The sequence below is a fragment of the Melampsora larici-populina genome (assembly GCF_000204055.1).
Source record: "Melampsora larici-populina 98AG31 unplaced genomic scaffold MELLAscaffold_2, whole genome shotgun sequence".
Classification (NCBI taxonomy): domain Eukaryota; kingdom Fungi; phylum Basidiomycota; class Pucciniomycetes; order Pucciniales; family Melampsoraceae; genus Melampsora; species Melampsora laricis-populina.
The window spans coordinates 2,182,825-2,204,086 of record NW_006768766.1 but is presented as its reverse complement, the minus strand read 5'-3'; the positions used below and the strand labels follow the sequence as shown (position 1 = coordinate 2,204,086).

The 21,262-nt window shown below is 41.2% G+C and overlaps 4 protein-coding genes across 4 annotated transcripts; 2 read left to right on the top strand and 2 right to left on the bottom strand.

Annotated features, from left to right (window-relative positions):
• Positions 1-233: 233 nt before the first annotated feature.
• Positions 234-1,481, top strand: MELLADRAFT_123931 (PDI family protein; the record flags this gene model as incomplete). Its single annotated transcript, XM_007404620.1, has 6 exons — positions 234-407; positions 527-593; positions 666-728; positions 833-999; positions 1,079-1,191; positions 1,286-1,481. 6 exons carry the CDS (start codon positions 234-236, stop codon positions 1,479-1,481), a joined length of 780 nt encoding a protein of 259 aa, XP_007404682.1.
• Positions 1,482-1,570: 89 nt separating this feature from the next.
• Positions 1,571-2,814, bottom strand: MELLADRAFT_70665 (uncharacterized protein; the record flags this gene model as incomplete). Its single annotated transcript, XM_007404315.1, has 4 exons — positions 1,571-1,980; positions 2,102-2,248; positions 2,352-2,429; positions 2,529-2,814. 4 exons carry the CDS (start codon positions 2,613-2,615, stop codon positions 1,786-1,788), a joined length of 507 nt encoding a protein of 168 aa, XP_007404377.1.
• Positions 2,815-8,727: 5,913 nt separating this feature from the next.
• Positions 8,728-11,311, bottom strand: MELLADRAFT_101881 (uncharacterized protein; the record flags this gene model as incomplete). Its single annotated transcript, XM_007404314.1, has 6 exons — positions 8,728-9,507; positions 9,578-9,706; positions 9,805-10,176; positions 10,241-10,549; positions 10,632-11,023; positions 11,269-11,311. 6 exons carry the CDS (start codon positions 11,309-11,311, stop codon positions 8,728-8,730), a joined length of 2,025 nt encoding a protein of 674 aa, XP_007404376.1.
• Positions 11,312-13,824: 2,513 nt separating this feature from the next.
• Positions 13,825-18,269, top strand: MELLADRAFT_73958 (family 66 glycosyltransferase; the record flags this gene model as incomplete). Its single annotated transcript, XM_007404621.1, has 9 exons — positions 13,825-13,873; positions 15,331-15,445; positions 15,538-15,697; positions 15,787-15,901; positions 15,935-16,890; positions 16,917-17,017; positions 17,109-17,357; positions 17,430-17,700; positions 17,781-18,269. The coding sequence occupies 9 exons, from the start codon at positions 13,825-13,827 to the stop codon at positions 18,042-18,044; spliced, it is 2,280 nt and encodes a 759-aa protein (XP_007404683.1).
• Positions 18,270-21,262: the final 2,993 nt, after the last annotated feature.

The window sequence follows — 21,262 nt, the reverse complement described above, 5'->3', positions numbered from 1 at the left end:
CGTTTGTCTTTATGTAGCTCGAAAAAGCCCCGGCTCGGTCGATTTCGATTACATACACGAGTTTATGGCCAAAGTGAGTTTGTGGTTTACAAGAAAGTTAAAGTGAGTCTTCTAGAATTCCATTCCACGTTTCAGCATTCCACGTTTCATCATCAGACCAACAAACCGAAACAATCTGAAAGTCAACATTACAAATAACCTCATCTCAATCAGAACTCTAAAACACAAACATAATGAAATCAATCTTAGTTACATTAATCACCATCTTACTATTTATCACCACCACCAACGCTGGTATCTTTAATTCAAAAGGAGATGTCAAAGCAATAGACATAGATCGATTGAAAAAACATTTAAAAACTTCAAGTAAAGGTACATTTGTTGCTTTCTATGCTCCTTGGTGTGGTGTAAGTTTTTTTCGCTATTCTTTTTTTTGGGAGGGAGGAGGGCGAAGCTGTTTCTGATTGGTGGCTGACATTTGTTTGAGTCATATTTTGGATTGATTTGATTTTAATTGAATCTTTAGCATTGTAAAAGTCTTCAACCTGAATTCGAAAAAGCTGCAACAAATGTCAAGAATTTAGTCGTCTTTGGTAAAGTTTTTGATCATCTGATCCAATCAAAGATTTATTTAGACTCTGATATATTTGGGATTGTTATTATAGCTGCTGTAGATTGTGATGCAGATCAAAATAAGGCATCATGTGGTCGAGATTATGGAGTCAAAGGTATCTCTTCTCAAATCTCTGAATCGAAAACACACCATCACCGAAACCAAACTTGAGATTTTTTTGATTGACTTGATTTTTTGAAACCCCAAAACTTTACAAAGGTTTTCCTACAATTAAATATTTTCCAGGTACACCAGTAGCCATGGATTATGATCAAGAAAGAAAAGCTAAATCAATGGTAGATTATTCATTAAGATTCATGCCAACGTTTGCCAAGAAAATTAAATCTAAAAAAGATTTACAAGAGAAAATCTCAAAATCATCTAATGTTAGTCTTTTCCTAATCCTATGATGATTTGAGCATCTCAGTTCAAAGTTAATTTGTTGTTGATCCCTTTTTTCCATAGGACCGACCATTAGTGGTACTTTTCACCACTGCTACTGCTACTACTCCTACTTTCAAATCTTTATCTAGTGTGTTCCACAAAAAGATGGAAGTTTATACAGCTACACCAAAAGCGTAAGTAATCTACATCTTTTTCAACCCAAAACCCAAAACCCAATCTCAAAACCCAATCTGATAAAACCCTTTTTCTACAAAAAACGAATCGTAGGATTGGAGAAGAAACAGCCAAAGAACTTTTTTCAATGGAAAGTATACCAGGTTTAATTGTTTTCAAAGGAAACACAGATTATGAAAAGTTTAAAGGAAAGATGAATTATAACACATTATATGAATTTATTAAAAAAGAACTTCAACTTGCTGAAAAATCAAAATCTGAAAATCAAAAAGCTAAAGATGAATTATGATTTGATTTGATTTGTTATATTTTTTTTCTTGCAATTCTGGGGTTTTGGAATTTTGTAAATCTTGCAAAAGAAATGCAAAGGAAATTTATGGTTTTTAAAAAACTCAATTTTTATAAGTTATTGAAGTGGATTTACAAAGAGTAGGAGCACTAGACTAGACAATAATGGCCGGAAATTTTCGAATCGTTTTTCCATGAAGTAATAATACGCATACAAGTTGTACAAGGGTAAACAAGGTTTACATGGATAAAGTTCAAGTAACAAAGAAACAAGCGAGAGATCAAATAGGATGTGCTTGTCAATGTCAATGAGGAACTGATGAGACCGAGTTTATCAAACTGGTTTGTTTTTCAATTTGTTTTTCAAGTTTATTTAATTCATCAATCAAAACCTTTTTCTCTAATCTGATTTGATTCATTTCTTCTATGCCTTCAACTTCTTCTTCTTCCTGTTCAACTGTTTCTTCTTCATCTACATAAGCTAAATCTCTTTTCTCAATCTAAACCGAAAGAAGAAGAAAAAAAAATTAAGCCCCACCCCGCCACCACAAAAAAAAGTTAATTCGATTGGATTTATTTGAAAGGAAAACAAACAAGAGTTCATGATTAGTGATTGCTTACAGTTGTTCTTAAAAGTTGTTCACGAGTTTGTAATCTTTTTAATCCTTCTGATGATTTGATTAATAAACTGTTGATTTCGGGATCCATTTCATTTCTTGCTAAAAATCGAGCTTGTTTGATTTCTGAAACTGAAACTAATTCAAAAAACTTTTATTTTGGTTTTCAAATTTTGAAAAAAAACCAACTGATTAACATTGATATTATGGATGATTTGATTTGATGTGTGAGAATGAAAGTGGATGTTACTTACTTGAGTGTTTTTGGTGATCGTCATTGTTCTGGGTAATTGTGAAGTAACTTGACTTAAAGTTTCAACACATGATTTCAACTAAAAAAATAGAATGGTTTAAAGAAACATCAGTTTTTTCGAATCCTATTGTTCTGGTATAAGTTTAAATCGATCTTCATTCAATAATAGATACTTTACATTTTGATTAGTTCGATTTAAAGATTGAGCTGCATTTCTGAGTGAGATTAATGGGTTTGTTGATTGAGAAAGTTGATGGGATGTCATGCTTGGTTTGGAAAAGAAGTGGATCTTGAGAAGTTTTGGTGACCGTATTTCTTATTCGATGATATTCACAAGCCTCGTGTTAAACCGAAATTTGTTGATCGAGGATATTTGGAATAGGTTTCATTTGTTGTCCTTTCGAAATAAACAAGAGCTGTGTGTTTTACTTCAAGCTTTCTAGAGATAATCGGAATCGATTCAGCCTTTAACTTGCCTTCAAAGTTCATGGCATTGGAACTTCAAATCTCAAAGGCCTTCACTCAACTTTCACAGGTCGTGGGCACGACGCGTCCGACGTACACGAGGGCAGGCGCTGGCGGGCGTGCCCGAGCGGTGCAAAAAGGTGGTTGTATGCCCCTGGGTTTGTACATACATGGTGGCTATCAACAGAAAATCCAGTGCTCAGATCATCCACAACGGTCCACCTACTTTGCGAGCCCTGGAACAGACCCCCGATCCTGATTTTGTGGATGTAGGGGGTCAAAAAAACCAGGTGTCCACAGCGGTGCACTTGAAGTCAGGGGCCAGAACTCGATTGAGTGATATGGTATGCTTGTACCATATCATCTTGTTTCGAGTGCGGTTTGAGACGTGACTATATCGGTCACGTGGAAGCAGTGGCACGTGATATTGGGAGCCCCTATAGACCTCGCAGATGTGGGGGGTCCGGATGGAAATCTGGAGGCCCCCGACGTCTCACCCCCAATTGTGCGAGCTCCGTTGGAGCGTTTTTTTGCGTTTTGACCCCCTACATCGCTGGGGGCCCGCAAAGTAGGTGGACCGTTGTGGATGCTCTCAGTGGAATCCGTGAGCCTCACTGAACGGTGAGGCGTGAGTTTGCACAGTTACCCGCAGGTATATGTAATTTGACTGACTGTCTGACGGGTCGAACAGTCTCACCCCCGGATCGAGAACCCGTGTCACATACAGTTCCTTTCCATCTCCTTTAATCTCTCATCACCATACCACAATTAGAACTCATACTAAGAGCATCTCCAACGCTCGCGAATCTGAATGACTAAACGTTATGTTTATGTCAAAAACGTAACCTGTATTGCTGTTTTTCAGAAAATCGTCCTCCAGCGCCGAGGGCAAGGTCTCACACCTGGCCCACGGTGCGAACTTGGTTTTTGGGAAATGACACACTCCCATGCTCAGGTCCGCAAATTTGCGGACCTGGCTGAATCGCTGAAAAACCAGTATCTCAACGGTTTTTGCCCGAACATTGACTAAAATAATTGTCCATATGTCAAACTCGTTATGTATTGTGATAATAAGATAGGTAGGTGACTGCTCATGTCTGGACAAAAAGGGACCTTGAGTCTCTTTGAGTGACGTGGGTTGAACCTCAAGAGGAATTGAGAATGAAGTTCAGATTGTGCGCTGGAGGGACCTGTCCTGACATGTCGCTGAAAAAGAAATACAGCTGTCCAGCCAAAGAAATAAATTACCTGTATGAGTCATTCAGATTCAGGCGCGTTGGAGATGCTCTAAGAGCATCTCCAACGCAGTCGGTATCTGTACAACTCATACACATCCGAATTGGGCCTGCTGAAGAAGTACAGCAGGCTGTATTCGTTTTTGAGAATTGACTACCTCCAACGCGCACCTGAGGTGCCCCCACCCAAGGTTATGCGGCTGCCGTAAATGCCAGATACTTATCTTCCAAGTTGATAATAAGATGCCATCAATCACAATCGATGATGTGATCATCGATTGTGATCGACTGAATGCGGGAATAAGATTACCACGTTCGTCCAATACGCGGCAACTCTGTCATTCCTCTGTCATTCTCCAAACGTCAAATTTTTCCTAGCGATTTCGAGAACTTGACACGAGAGAACCGCGAAGCTGAAAACGAGGGATCACACACATGGCAACTTGTGACAAATCATGTGCGCGCTGGAGGTTGGTTTTTGTGGCCAAACCGCTAAACGTAAATTACAGCTTACGTTTATGTCTAAATGGCTACGTTAAACTTACGTTTACAGAGTCGCGTTGGAGATGCTCTAAGTATCGTCCATCACCCCATTTTCATCATAGGCCCATCCCATCGTCCATGCATAAGGCAAAGAAAAGCCAACAACACAGCGGATGTAACAAAGCAAAGCAAACCATACCCGTTTACCACGGATGTAATACCAATACCTACAAACATGTATGGAAGCCCTCTCGCCGGCGAGTGTGATTATGATTGAAAGAACATTACCCGAGATAGGGCAAGTACCACAGAGTATGATACCCTTCGCACGGTCAGCAACCATCCCAAAAAGACGTGCACGGATGAACAATAAGCACAAAGAGTTATCATTAGGGTTATCAAGCTCAGAAAATTCGAACAAAGTCCAGGTGTAAATCAAACATAGTATCTGAGCGAGGAGGCAAGTGTTTTATGTTTGTTTTGCTTCCTCAGAATTTCACCGGCATGGATGCAAACAAACTTCAAATGGGACAAATCAAGCACATATGCACGGAAGGACAAAAGATATTCCTGACATACCTATCTGACAATTCACCACGATGATACCAAAGCATAATTAATAAATCAAAAGCTTTGCTCATCAAACAACAATTTTGGAAACATGCACAAAAAACAGTCAAAGCCGCATAGAGGGGTTTGTAGTGACTACATATACAAACATATTCCTGACCTGCTTGTTATGACCTGTCACGCGTGTTACATGTAGAGTTCATACTAGTCTTGTCTCCCGTTGTGCATATTGCTTTTCCTCACTTAGCAATCTACTATATTCACGAGACCACCCTTAAAGCTTCTCTTGCATCTCCCTCTCGAAGCTACAACACTGCTTTGCTGCGCTTCTATCCCTTCCCTTACCGCCACAATAATATCAACGTTCATCCATCTGCTTTCCTACAAGTCACATTCACTGTCCTACCATATTTTCTATCATCTCCAACACATTGCTTTAAGTTGTTTTATTCCTTACTATTGGCCCTTGACCTACGACCTGCCACACTCAATCCAAATCTCAATCTCATTTAATCTTACAAGCCCCATTTTTGATTTCTATTTGAGTCTATCTTTGCTCTCGACGTACTTCATTGTGTGTTTTATTTTTGACTTCATCTTGCCTCATCTAATTGCTCTTTTTCACATTTTGATCACACCACAATGCTTGTCAAAGAACTTATGAAGCAATTATCTGAGTTGACCCCAACAATTCACGACACCCTGACGTTGAGCCAACTTTGCAACTTTGCGGCCCTTGCAGCAGATTTTTTGAAGAGGACAGGCGACACCTACGGACCCTCCTGCGAAGAGGGCCCACTCGAATTCTTGTCTCACTGTCTCGACACGGCCCAGCCCCCAAGTACATGGGCTCAATTGTGGTACTTGACGCATGATGACGCCAATGATTTGATGGCATGTGATTACGACCCCTCTCACTTCTACCATCATGGAATCCCTACCTCACAACGTCCTCCGAATGCCATCAAGATTCCACAGCACACATTCAACCCCCCTACCTCCATTTGTTTGACATGCGTATCTGTCACTGAGACCGGTTACCACGAAAACGTCCCACTAGAGATGCGGCCCCAAATTTACGGATACTTGTACGATATTGGAGGGGTTGAGACATTGCAATACTTCACGGGTTATTGTCGCCGTAAGTTAGCCAGACACCTCATACAATTTCATGCCTATAACTTACAATGAATACCACACTAACGACGAATGTCATCATTACAGAATGTAATACTACCTATACACCCTGCTATCTGTGTCGTGAAGAGTATTGAGAATACTATACTAAGACTGAAGGACAGCCTGAGTATTATTTTCAAGTCTCCCAGCATTACTTCATGACCCACAAACTCGCGGATTACTTCAACCATCTTCAGATGCTTGGCAAGTAAGTTTTGCTTTCTGTCAACCCTTCCCTTCTTGAAAACCCCAATCCGCAGTTGTTAATCTGGCTATATTGTCTGCAGGGTGTCTATATACAACTTGACCAACTTGTACAATCAAACGCATGCCCCATTTGACTTCACTCACCCGAACGATTTTGCCGAACCTCGTTACACTCGCCCAATCAGTCAAGAAGCGTGCTCTCTTGCACTTGATATACACCGCCTCATGCTGAGTTACAACAAGCGTAACATGCGTTTAAAAAACGACACTGGGGGCGAAGACTCTCGTCGTTTTTTTACCGCAATGGAAAATCACACGACCTGGCTTCAACATGAAGGTTCTGAATTTGCTACTCACATCTGCTCTGTTTGCACTGAGGTTGAAGTAGCTCCCGATGGCAAAGAAGGAACTAGTACGTACAATCTTTGTTTTGACAGTGTTGTTTCAAAAAAACTGCTGATCTTTGTCCGATTTATCTCCACAGTTATCTGTGCTTTGGTGACCAATGGAATCACTATAGGCCACTGGGCCTGCAGCGTCTCAGAAGTTCAACTCAAGGCTCTAGACCCCGAGTGGCCTCTGATTTATTGCGACATCTCCCTCGACAAGGTCACCCACCGCTACTGTCCTAGACACCATGAGCTTCTTAAGGACCACTGCCAAGCCCAACCTTGCGTCGACCCCGTTGTTCCCGGATTCAAAACTTGCAAGAACCTCGAACATCAAGCTGCGTACAAGAGCTTCAAAGACCGCAACTCATCCCTCTTTGGCTTGCCTCGCAAGTTCAATCGTCCAAACACCCGAATCCAGATTGATCCCACCGACATGCTTTCGGCTGAAACTGGCGAAATGGTCTTTGGTGAAGAGGAATTAATGTACGCTGAGGTTGAAGAGAGGGAGCACGAGGCGGCACGTGACGGTGGCGAGAGTAGTGTTGGTTCCAAGAAGGTATTGTTATCTCGGCAACGATCTCACAACGAGCAATTTATGGTGTCTTGTTGCGGTGTGATTGTTGCAAGAAAGACCTTCTTTAAATCAGAATCTGTGCCAAAGGTCAAGGTAAGCACCACCTCTATTTTGGTGATGATGTGCGTTTTCCTAAGCTAACTTTTGCTAACGTGCCTTTTCCTCCTTCTTCAAAAATCGTATCTTATAGGATTTTATCACAGAGACTTTTCCAAAAGAGATGCCACAAGTTATCTTTTATGATAACGCGTGTGGTCTCTACGCCCACATTCGCAACAACCCTCACGATCTCGAAACATTCAAACATACGTTCCTTCCTGTTGACACCTTCCACATAAAGTCTCACAAGGAAACCCACACTACTTGTCGGGATAATAATGATCCCCACATATTCCCTGAGCTGAAGACATCTGACGGAAAATGGAGATTCAACGCATCTGCCGCCGAAATAGTAAATGCCTGTTTTGGTAGGTTTGACTCTATCTGCCGTAACATGCACCCAGTGCAATATAATTTCTTTCTTGACGAAATGATTCGACTTCACAATGTCCGTCTTTGTGAACAAATTAGACAGCGACGAAACGTCACTTTCTTAGGCAATGTTGAATACACTGCCACTCCATTGTAGCTATGTTGTTGATTTTATGCCACTCATTTGATAATTGTCACTCATCTTGTTTTCAAATCATTCATTTAGTGAGTGTTTTTGTCCCAATTTTTCCTTTGCATTTTCATTGCATGACTTCAAGTCATTCATTTAGTTTCTTTAAGTCGTTCCTATTTAGTTATTAGTGTTGTTTTCATTCTACATTATCACTCACTCTTCAAGTCTTTCATTAATTAACTTTTCTTTCATTAATTAACTTTGTTCAAGTCCTTTGAATTTCTATTGATTGCAAGGGTCATCATTGCTTGTTTTGATGCTTGAAGTGACTTTTTGATTAAGAAGTCACAGATACATGATGCATCTTGTCACAAATTTTTAAGACAGATAGGCAAAGTAGCATTGCATCGACCAAAGCAAAATAAAATATTGACATATTCACGATTACTCACGAGGTTACAAGAAATGAGACATACTGACAAGAAGAAAAGTGGCCATAAGGGCTATTCACACCTGTTTCATGACAAAGACAGTTGTAGATTGAGATCACAAAATAGAAATAAACTGACCGGCAGCTGAAAACAAACATTTGGAGTTGAAATATATATACAAAGAATGTGTATTTTAATATTCACAATAAGCACTACACTGAATAACAAAAACAAATATTAAGCACGGTTGAGTTTGACACGTTTGGGAGGTGGTTGGTCATCAAAACGTGAATCGGTCTTCCGCCACTCAGCATTGAAGTGATGCTTGCGGGCGTCGGCCACCTTCATATCCCCATGTCGGTCAACAAAAGGTTTCAATCTTTTGTCGAGCGCTTCGCACCAGCGGCAGTAATGTGATATGGTGGAAATCACATAACGAAACCTTGTGCCAAAAACTGCCACAAAGGCTTCTTGGTTGTCGTGTTTATTTGGGCCATCAAGTGTAAGTTTGTATAAACGTAACATTTCGTCCATGGTGGCTGACTTGGACCACTGTGGTTGACGCCTTCGTGTGGCTTGTTGACTACTAGATTTGTCTGGAGTGGCAGGATAGTCGACCTTGGAAATTTCAAGTGACGGAGACCGGGCACGCTTCTCGGGTGGTTGGCGTGATTTGGAAGGCCCAGGGGTACCGCCAACATTGTCAAATTGAAGTCCTTGGGCGGGTAAGTTACTTTTGACGTGTGGAGGTGACTGGCGATGTTCGGGCTCCGAGGACGACCGCAAGGTGATAACCCTACCCTTGCCTTTTCCTTTTGCTTTTCCTTGAGGTGTAGCTGAGCTTTTCCGTTGAATGAAAGCACACATAGTCATGGCTCCTGTCTTGCCTCCGGTGGAAACAGAAGCTAAGTGCCGGTCAACATCGTGGCAATCTTCAGGTTTAATTTGGGGGAAAACAACCAGGATTTTGCGCGTGTTGACAGGGTACGTCACTAATATGTCCATCGACGTGTGAAGCTGATGTAGAATAGGTGTGTTAAAAACATATAAAACCCACTATCAGTCAGAAGTAGGGTCACAAACATACCCATAATTGATTTTCCTCGTTCCAAACTTGCAAATTGCCTTTCCACTCCGGACCGAGTTGTTCAACAACTAATGCCTTCATATCAAGGGATTCTTTGAGTGCAAAATCAGGCCAGCTTGCGGCGTGAACCTGACCGCCCCATGATCCAAAAGGGTCATCCTGATAGGTTCCCAAATTCAGCAATTGCCTCTGATGTCATTGAAGAGGATAGCAGGAGGAGATCTCACCTTCGGGCCCGCCCATACCACCAGCGCGATGGTCCTACTGGCAGTCTTGTGCTGGACGGTGCGTCGTCTCGCTGCGCTTTCTTGCTGTAAGGTCATTGTTCGGTATTCGTCGAGGAAATCCGTTTGTACACGTCCTTTATACTTTTTGACACCCTTGCTCCGGCTGGCCTGAGTAATTGCTAGGCTACCACTACTTTCATGGTCAGGGTCTGCGACAGAAGATGATGCTGCGAAGTCGCTGAGGTTTCTGGTTGGTAGCGAAGAAATAATTGAGACTCTGCCGTGATCTTTGATTTCCTTCTGTTGGCGTTTGGCCATGGAGTTGTGCTTGTTGCAAGGGTGACGGCCGGAGGTGTTAAGCTTTAGACAACACTGTAAAATATGCATTATCATCAGACAATTGTCAAAATTGTACACTAATCCTTGGTTTACTCACAGATTTACAAGCATTAGCGGCGCATTTGTCATTCTTGCGTGGTTGATGCCCTGAAGCAATTTTCCCTCCTATTCCCTTGCATTCGCGGTCTATTCCAGCGGTTGCGGAAGCGCCTGCAGGACGGCCTTCGGCACGGTTGCTGGTTCCAGTGGCTGGCTGCGTTGCCGGTGGGGTCGGTGGCGCATGCATGAGTCGGTCAAGGTCCATTGTGCCGGCAGAAGGATCAATGACTCGTCGATTTACTGCCCGGAGTTGGTCTTGGAAATGCTTTGAGTTGTATGTGCGAATGAAAGCGTCGTCGATGGGACACTATGATTGAACATTGACAATCAGTTGGCCTGACCCCTTTATAGAAGAAAGAAAAGAGTGTGTAAAGGTAATGTTGAAATACCTTTACACCAATTAGGTGTTTGTGTTGAGATTTAAAGTAAACTGTCAAATGTGTAGGTCTTTGCTTGCAAGACTTTGATTTGCAAATCAAGCCAGTCTCTGTGTCAGTGGGAAGAGGCGGTAACGGTACACGTCGATAGGGATTAATGGCTTTGAGTTGGTAATTTGGGACTTCAATCGCAGGCATTGTAACAATATTGAAAAGGTTGGAGAATATATTTGCCAACAGTTTATATATCGGTTGAACCCAACCAATGCACTTGAATTCTTCAGATTCATCCTCTACGTGGTCTGCATTCAATGACCAACCATCTCCAACTTCTACTTCTTCACCTATCCGTCCTCCGCCTCCCGTGCTCACTTTGTGGTCATCACGGCCAGTGCTTGCCTTTGCTGGACAAAAAGGTCAAGTATCTTCATATTGCTCAGTAAGATATGGATAGATAAGGATAGGGATCGATGGATGGAAGAGTGAATGAATGGACCGACAAGGACATACATAGCTGCGAAATACATGACAGAAGTAGATATTTGGTTTCAGATGGGCGGCCTGTATGTATTGCATATGCCAAAAGAGATATACCAATATAAATGGAGTTATGACAGTATCTCACTGCGTTACATGCGGTGAGGCTCACCGCTCACCGCTGTGGTGAGGCTCACGGATTCCATGAATCTCATTTTGCTCTCGCTATCAAGAGTTATTGATCAGGAGAATCACCAAAGTTTCAAGGTATTTTGATGCTAGAAAAAGCTAAGTAGACATTCACAAGTAAACAAGATGGTTAGGATTGGAGAATATCATAAGTTGATTTAAAGTGGTTCTTGGTACTTGTTGAAGGATGTGATCTAAGACTCTGGAGTCAAATGAAGATAATGACCAAGCTGAAATTGATTATACCAAATGAACCAGTCTTAATGACTCAGTCACAATAATGGATTGGTTTTTTTCATGTGGAGTATTTACCATCATCCTTGGGGTTTCCAATGTTCTGTTCAGATGTCACATTTTTGAACCTTTCTCAATGTCAAAGGTCAAAGGGGGGATGTGATTTAAAGAGATATATAGTGCTTTGAGAGAGGATTGTAGTTATCATTTGGTTTTCCATTTCTTCTTTTTGACTGCTGTGTGCCATTGATCGGCATCATGGTTTTGTGGTGAAATTTCTGTGAGCATATATTTGTTGTTTACCATCTTGAATTTGTAACATCTTACCCTGGCGTGCTTCAACCTGCACAAGGATGTAAGATGTTTTCTTTTTAATTGGCTTCTTGACGAGATAACCAATGTTCATCTACATGTTCCAAGCTGCTTGGGGTCTTCATTCGTGTACGCGCCACACAGTAACAGAACCTGCGTATAATCTCTGCCTTTTAGTCAAAAGGGACCGATGACAAAATATTTATCACCTTTCGAGAGACCTTTTCTTTTCTCAGAATATTGTGAGTGAAAAGATACAGGTAGAAATTGAATTGTCTACTTGTTTGATCAAATGAATACTCTGCATAAGTTTGTAGATTCATAGATTTCCCTGAAGAACAAGTCACAAGGCAATATTCTCCTTTGCAGAAAGTTGAGACAAGAGTGACGGATAAACAGAACAACATGAAATACATGACAACTAATAGCATTTGGAGCAGACCGCCAGTACTTGGATCGATAAGGATACAGAAAAAAATCTGAAGAAAAGTGAAGCAACGTCTGATTAAAATTTTTTCTCGTGCGATAATTTCAGATGAAAGAGGACGAACATCAGAGAAAGTGAGGTCAGAAATGTAGGCGCATATTGTACAATTTCAGTCCACTCAGATTTCACGGCGACCTTTCAAAGCATATTGTATTCCTTCCCATTTGAGTTCTCTAATGTTCAGATAAAAAACTTTACCCGTTAATAGACTCTTCCAAATCAAAGAAAAAACAAATGTGTCAACATACATTTTATCATTTTTCTGCGTACCCTGCACAACTGAGCTTCGCGCTTTTAAAGAATTGAGACTACAAGAGTTCAGAAGTGAGGTATTTGGATTGTTCGTCAGGTCTTTGATTAAAGATCAAGTAAAGAGATCACTCACTTCGTATGTTCGGGTAAGTTACGAGGCTTCAAATCACTGGCACCACTGGCACCACTGGCACCACGAGTCTGGAACCTTCTCTCATAAACGAACCCATCAAAAGTTCATTCAAAAACAACCTCATATAGTATGAGAGATATGAATCTTACGTCTTAATGGGCAGTGCAATCGCAATAGCTGAGGAAAACATCAAGCAAGTAAACAGGATCAGAAACACTTCGTATCAAGGAAGCAACTGTATATTCTTGTGAGGAAGATGAAATAAATTCACCTGCGATTGAAATTAGAACGCATAAAATGAGATTGAAGCGCATATTGAAAAATGATATAGTTGATTGATAATATCAAACATTCAAATTGTTCTTCTAAGAAATGTACAATTAAATTGTTTGCTTGAGAAGTAAGAATCACTGCCACTCCATGAAGGACAAAGAGTGACTATATATACTCATATCCTGTTCGGCACAGTGAGTTCCTTTAGTTGTGTGCAAGTTTTGTCATAACCAACTAATTTGAATGATAACTATTTGCGATTCGATCCCGCTATGCATGTAAATTTATTGGACCTCTTTTACTGCATACATATAACCTTACTTTGTAATATCAAAAACTTTAGTGTAGATTTTCTTTGAAGGGGTTCACTTATGACGCTTTCAACTTTAGAGTTCACTTTTATTCTTGGTGCAATTTTAGATAGAAAAAATATGATCTCCATGATGATAATCAATTTTCGAAAACCCTGATCAAAAAACCCCGCTAATCTGGTTTAAGACTTGAAGTTGAGGGCAAAGTTACGTAAACCAAACTTTTAGAAATGAAAGGGGATCGTACCTCGTTCCATTACTTTTGCAATTATGAAAAACCCTGGCATAATTTTAGACTGAGTCAACTTTGAATTGATACAAAGAGAATTTTCTTTCAGAGTTTCATTCAAGCTAATTTATGCGTCATTTGAGAAATATGATTTGAAAGGTAAAAATCTCCTTACTGTACTACTTTACATTTCTGGTTCGTTCATTGTAATTAGGATACAATTAAATATTGATATCGAGCCTCATTAATTGCACTTTATATACAAGCTACCAACACTTGTTGAGCTTCACCTTTCAAGATCGAAAGATATGAAGCCAAGCAATTGTATATCAAAAGATCCAGGTTATAGAGAACAGGGTCCATAGACAACCGTATCACAATTGCGTATGAGGTTGCCTTTTTGTAATGAACTTTGTTCTATCATTCATGTAAACAATCTTCACGTCTTTCAACCTGCTTAAGCTCTTCGTTTACCTATGTAACGTCACACATTGCAACAGAAGCTTCATACCCTTCAATTTCAAGCTTCCAGTCAAGTATGAGTGATGATAGAATAGTACATTGCATAAAAGCAAACTTTTCTGCTCCCAAAATATGATGAGTGGCACTGGCAAGATGCGGGTAGATATTTTTTCTAGTTTGACCATTGGATTATTTACAATAAACAGAAGATAACTCTCACAACGCAATTGGTATCGCAATCATGGTAGCTTAGGTGAAAATCGAAAGAGGTCATCAGTTGTAAAGACATTTTATATCAGTATGTAAAGCAACTATATATCTGATCAAAAAAATCAAATCATTCCATCTTCGAAATACTTTAACTACAGACATCTGCTGATATGCTTAAGATGTGAGTGTCAACATAATATAAACCAATCTTTCATAAATAGATTGATTTCGTATTTCTTTGCAATGTAAAGTTTTTAAAGTGTGATTTCATTTAGGAAAATTATACGTTCTCCAGTATATCATGATTGACTATTTTGGACTTCTTTTGCTTTATATTGCAAGATCAGATACAATTAGGATAAAATCTACACCGAGTCCTATTCTCTCGTTGATTACACTCTATATCAATTTACCGAGACTTGGTGCACGTCAAGTTGTCTTTGGGCACTGGGGGTAGAAAGATAGAAATATACAGTAGGATAGAATGATCAAGTAAAGTTTTTTGATACGTCCAATCATTTGTTTGGAACCATTAGAGTTGACTGGATCTTCTGCTTCTTAACAATCCCTCTGATTCCTCACTTTTCTGGTGATGTGATTCAAAACCAGAGTATGATCGCACTGGAAATTGGACTTGATGTGGGGTTTTTATTCTCATTGATCTAAAGTTTATCACAGAATGATCACCAAATGGTTTTTGCGATTGATCAAAGGGAAGTGCGTTCAAGGCAGTGCCTTTACGGTCTAATCTGGATGGCCCCAATGCACGGAGCGAAGACGCGTGATGACTCGTTTCTCTTTTGTTGTTCCAAATTGTGTTGAGGTGATTCTTCAAATGCCGTTTTAAGTTGAACTGTTGTGGTAAACTTATGAGACCTGTTTAAAGCCATGAGTGGTGTTTGTTTACCATATATTTTGAATTGATCATCACTTGGATTTGTTACACGTCAGACTTTCTTTGCTTGACTCGATCGAAACCAATTTCCACTTCAATTCTTCAAAATTCACCAAAAAGAAACTCAGAGGTAAACAGGAAAGTCAAAGTAAAAGGCAAAGGCCCCCAATTACCTCTGGTCTCATGTCTCTCAAGACTGTTTACCCACTCATCTCTCTTAGTCCTCAAACCAATCGAAACGTCTTAGCTTTCTTAAGGCTTGTGGTGGTTTTATTCATTGCTGGTGCTGCTGTTGCTTCTCGTCTGTTTGCTGTCATTCGCCATGAGTCTATCATTCATGAGTTTGATCCTTGGTTTAACTAGTAAGTCATCTCTTCAATCATATTCAAACTCATCTTCACATTCATATCTTGCTAACTTTTATTGTTCAAAATCCTTCGAATTGGGTAAACAGCCGTGCAACTAAGATATTAACCGAACAAGGTTTTTATGCTTTTTGGAATTGGTTCGATCACACAGCATGGTACCCACTTGGTCGTGTGGTGGGTGGTACCATCTATCCGGGTCTGATGGTCACTAGTGGTTTAATCTGGAATGCTTTCCGACTTTTCAATGTATGTTAGTTGCTATTATCCCCCTTCCCAATGAAACATCAAACTTCGTAGTTCTTAAATGACTGATTCTGCCTCTTTGATCTATCCAGATCCCTGTTGACATTCGTAATGTTTGTGTACTCCTCGCTCCTGGATTTTCAGGTTTGACTGCCTATGCTGCCTACCTCTTCGCAAGAGAACTGGGCCAAAAAACTACCTCCAAAGGTAAACCTCAAACCAAATTGATTGGTGAAACAGGCGAGGGTACAGGTTTATGGGCAGCACTCTTTATTGGAATTGCACCTGGTTATATCTCTCGATCGGTTGCTGGTTCATACGATAACGAAGCGATTGCCATCTTCATCTTGATGTTTACCTTTTATTTATGGATCAAAGCTCTTAAGCAAGGATCAGCTCTTTACGGTTCGATGACAGCTTTGTTTTACTTTTACATGGTGGCTGCATGGGGTGGTTACGCCTTTATTACCAACATGCTCCCACTTCATGCTTTAGTCTTGGTCCTCATGGGTAGATTCACCAATAAGCTTTACATTGCGTATTCTAGCTTTTATGCCATCGGGACCCTGGCCAGTATGCAGGTGCCGTTTGTTGGATTTCAACCTATTCGTACATCAGAACACATGGCTGCACTCGGTGTCTTTGGTCTTTTACAACTCGTGGCCTTTGTACAATTAATCAGAACTCATGTCTCAAGTAAACAATTCCAACTTTTGCTTCAAATCGGGTTGGGGACGATTGGAGTCTTAGGAGTAGCGGTCATTGTCATCTTAACCAAGCAAGGTTGGATCGCACCTTGGACCGGTCGATTCTACTCTCTCTTCGATACTGGTTACGCCAAGATTCATATCCCGATCATCGCCTCTGTATCAGAACATCAACCGACAGCCTGGACGAGCTTTTTCTTTGATTTACAAATGCTTATTTACCTCTTTCCAGCTGGTGTATACTTATGCTTCAGAGAGCTACGTGATGAGCATGTTTTTGTGATCATTTATTCAGTTCTAGCTAGTTATTTTGCTGGTGTCATGGTTCGATTGATGTTAACTCTCACCCCGGTTGTCTGTATCAGTGCTGCTATGATTGTTTCATCAGTCTTTGACCTTTATCTCGATCCTGCTCAACCTGAAAGTGTCGAATTTGGTGCTGCATCCTATACGACTTCGATGGATACACTTTCAAGTACCGGATCTGAAGTCAGCGGTCCTTCATCCACTCCTAGCAAGAAGAAAAAAGCACACGTAGCTTCTCAATCGATTTCATCAGTCTCATCAGTCACTTCAACTGCATCCACTCGGACCCAAAAATCGACTCGATCAGCTAGTTCATCCACTTACACAGTCGTACCTACACTAAAGGCTATTTGGGGACTTGACACTCGTTTTGCGATTCTCTCTGCTTTTACCCTCTTTAGTTTGATCTTTGTACTGCATTGTACTTGGGTCACTTCTACTGCTTACTCATCACCTTCAGTCGTCTTAGCCTCAAGAAATCGTGATGGAAGTACGAACATCATTGATGATTTCAGAGAAGCCTATTATTGGTTAAGGATGAATACCGAAAAGGAAGCTAAAGTGATGAGTTGGTGGGATTATGGATACCAAATCGCTGGTATGGCTGATCGTACTACATTAGTTGATAACAATACCTGGAATAATACTCAGTAAGTCCTTCTTTGATTACTCGAAAAAGTTGAAAGGTAAATTCATTGTATTATCGTTCGACATGAAAACAGTATTGCAACCGTCGGTAAAGCGATGTCCTCAAGAGAAGAAGTTTCATATCCGATCTTGAGAAAACATGACGTAGATTACGTCTTGGTCATCTTTGGGGGTCTTTTAGGATTCTCAGGAGATGATATCAACAAGTTCTTATGGATGGTAAGAATTGCAGAAGGAGTTTGGCCAGACGAAGTCAAAGAAGGGAACTTTTTCTCTCAAAGAGGTGAATATAAAGTAGATGATGAAGCTTCACCTACGATGAGAGAAAGTTTGATGTACAAGATGGTACGTTTTGTTCATTTATTTGGTTTGGTTTTGGGGTTGTTTTTCATATTACTAATTCTTCTCCTTTTCTGATTTTCTAGAGTTATTATCGATTCCATGAATTATTTGGAGGTCAAAGAGCACAAGATAGAGTAAGAGGACAAACTTTACCCGAAGCAGGACCGACATTGGATACATTAGAAGAAGCCTTTACATCTGAGAATTGGATTGTAAGGATTTACAAAGTTAAAGATGAAGATCTTTTGAATCGAAATCATAAAGATGCTAATGCGTTTACGTCCGGAAAACGAAAGAAAGCTGGAACTAGTAGAAAAAGAAAGAATAGACGTAAAGCTGCTGCATAAGGATTTATTAAAAAAAAGGTCTTGAGATATTGATCTATAAGGGAGTTGATTCTTAGTTTTGTTGTCTCTCTCCTTGTTTGGTTTATCTCATTCTTTCTCTCTCCGTATTCTCTATACTGGAGCTTGGAGTCTTTTGTGTCTGCGTGTCTCTGAAGTTTTTTTTTGCAAGAAAAGGCAAGTTGAATGTGTATATATACATATAAAAAAGACACTCTTTTACTTTGGAGCATTGATGAAAGTTTGAGCGTCGAGTTGGAGAAGGAGGGAAGAATATGTATTCAAGAAATACATATGTAGGTTTCATCAGAATATTTCATGTTTTACGTTTTGAAAGGACTCTTGATCAACTTCCTGATAATGGTTCCAGTAGGGGGTGTTATTATCTCTGTGCCCTGCATGGTTTGAGCTGGGTGATGTGATGATCATTCCTTTCAAAACGGTTCAAAACACCTGCAATTAAATTTAGACCGCGTAGTAGACTTGACTTTTCAACAAAATTCTCGAAAAGGACTTGGCCATACAAAGGTCATCCAAGACTCGAGTCTCCTGAGGGATACATCAATCTGATATTTCTGTAAATTTTGATCATGTCCTTGGACACACTTGGAGGAGTTCTTTGAAGCAGTGCACATTACGATGGGGGAAGGTTGTGAGTATGAAAGATGTTCAATTCAATATATGTACATGTTTACAGAAAAAAACACCAGAGTACCAAAGTCTAGTTAGGTCTTGTTCATGGAAGAGTGAGTGACCTGAAATAAAATTCGACCTGGTATCTAAATTTATCTCCTTGCTCTAACAATAAACGATAGAAGATATTCAAGAGTGGACTTAGAGCCATATCGAGCGATTCAAACATGGGGAACTATATATGTTTGCAATCATTTGTCAGCCTTTGCGAACGGCGAACACATGTTCTCAAGCTTGGAATGGAAAGAACAGACATGTATAAACTAACGTCTCCTGTGCCAATCTAACCTCTTTTGTAGTGACCTCCCATGCCGAAATATGAGTTGACCCAAGGGTTATCCATAGGGTGGGTCATTACAGGGCTCGGGATCTCCAATTTGGGCTTCTTCCCTTCCCTCGTACGTCGTTCAAGGCTTCGCAAATTATCATAACTTCAATGTTCATGTCCCATTTGAAAGACCTCAAAAAGAAAAAGATGATTAGAGAGCTTCACTGACGTTGGGTCTTGAGGCAACGTACGAGTGACCAATTCCTTGACATCGGGATTGCTACTTCTTCGACTATGCAAGATACATTAGTTAGCAGGATCCAAACCAATGCGGCATAAATGGCAAGCAAATCTTACGTGGCCAGGGGAACGGCAAGCGTAGAAGCTGAGGCAAAAAGAAGATGCATGATATCAGAATACTATAATGCCAGTGAATTGGCAGGAGCTTGATGCGAGAGGACCCAAATACCTGCTAGTATAGCAATGGTGGTAAAGATGGCCGATAAGTGCATAGGATTCTGGGTTATATCGAGAATTGAGGAAGGAGATAATGTCACGCGAGCAGGGTTTTTGTCAAGTCGGGTTTGAAGACCACAGTTTATGGAAGCATGGTGTCATGCTTTCTCTTGGTTTGAAACTTTCCCACTGCGAAATTTCCATAGCTCTCGTGATATGATTTGACAGATTACATGCTATTACAGGGGCTTTGTTGAGTTGGTCTTCACACGACCTCGGATTAATGGCCATCTTGCGTGCACCGGTGCTTGTGTAGCTTGTGTGGCAGGTTAGGACCCTGGAAAGCGCCTGTTGAGGTGTGTGACGTAAATTCCGACGTTTCTCTGGAAAATTTTCAAAAAAAAGTCGGATTCCGACCTTTTTCGTCGCTGACATCTCAACTGCAGGGAAAATGGAGGACCCCGGAAAGCTCCTGGAGAACAAACCGTCCTCGATCCATTCCGGCCCCGGCCCTCACACTTTCACTATTTGCCCCGAGGAGAGGTGGGTTAACATGGATTTCTCGGTGGTAGGAGAAGCGCCTTGATCAGGGCTCTCGATTACATATACTTTCAGTTTTGTACCACGTGTAATCACCGAGATATCCGTATGTAAGTACCCGACCCGAGCCGGTATGGATTTTCGTCGGTCTGGGGGGGCAAAAGTTACAAATCACACATTTCCCAAGCCACCAGTCATGTTCAGGGTCAGACATGTGTACCATCTGATAGCCCTCGTTGAGGCGCATCTTTTGCACCTGTCACATCTCTGGTACCATGTGACATGACTTCACAAAACACCGGTATCCGAAAACCCCCTCAGGACGGTTTGTTCTCCAGGAGCTTTCCAGGGTCCTGAAAATGGTGTTTCCAAATATAACATGACTCAACAAGCTAGCCAAGTATGTAGATGAAAACAACAGAAAGGAACAACAAAGAAATTTGAGAGAACAAGTAATTGAAAAAACGATTTTTAAACACGTTAAGGATTGGCATACGATGATCTAAAGAATCTAGACAGCTAGATGGAGACAGTATGATCAATAGATCACATATATCAATCTGTGTCTACCTTGGCTCCAGTAGCTGTTGAAGCTTTGAGCTGATTTTTGAAAGCCGTGATAATTACTGCGATCGAGTAGATAGTTGAGCCTTGAGATTCAGCCCGAGCCCCGATCGCTACCCGTCGAGTAGTGGCTCGCCCGGCCCCCGAACCGACGGGTAGAGAGACCTCCCAAGCCCGTTCGGGGGTCCCCGAACGAGTTTTTTTTGAAAAATTGTCTGCCCGAACCCCGACCGGGTTCCCCGCCGGGGACTCGCTGGCTGGACCAAAAAGGGTCCCTCACCCAGGTTTGAACACCGGACCGGGTCATTTATCGATATTGATGCCAAATACATCGAAAAAAAGTGTCCACTTGATGTTTAAATTGCACTCAGGGCCTCACATCACAGCCATGGCAGTGCTGGCAAGGTTCCCATGTGCTTGGTAGGGCCTCCCCTGACAATGGACTAGGTAGTTTTTACCTGTGATGGAGTGTTTTAAATACATTTTTTACTCGTCGGGTACCCGGCGGATAGTATTTTTTTCGATTTCTACGCCCGACACCCGACTCGCGGGGATCCCTGATCATCGGGGGTTGTAGAACCTCCGCCCGAATCCCGGACCTATCGGGGACCCCGTCGGGTCCCCGATCGGGGGGCTGGTCCGGGGCTCAGGCTGACTTGAGATGGAGGAAACACATATAGCAAAGGTCCACTCGTCTGCA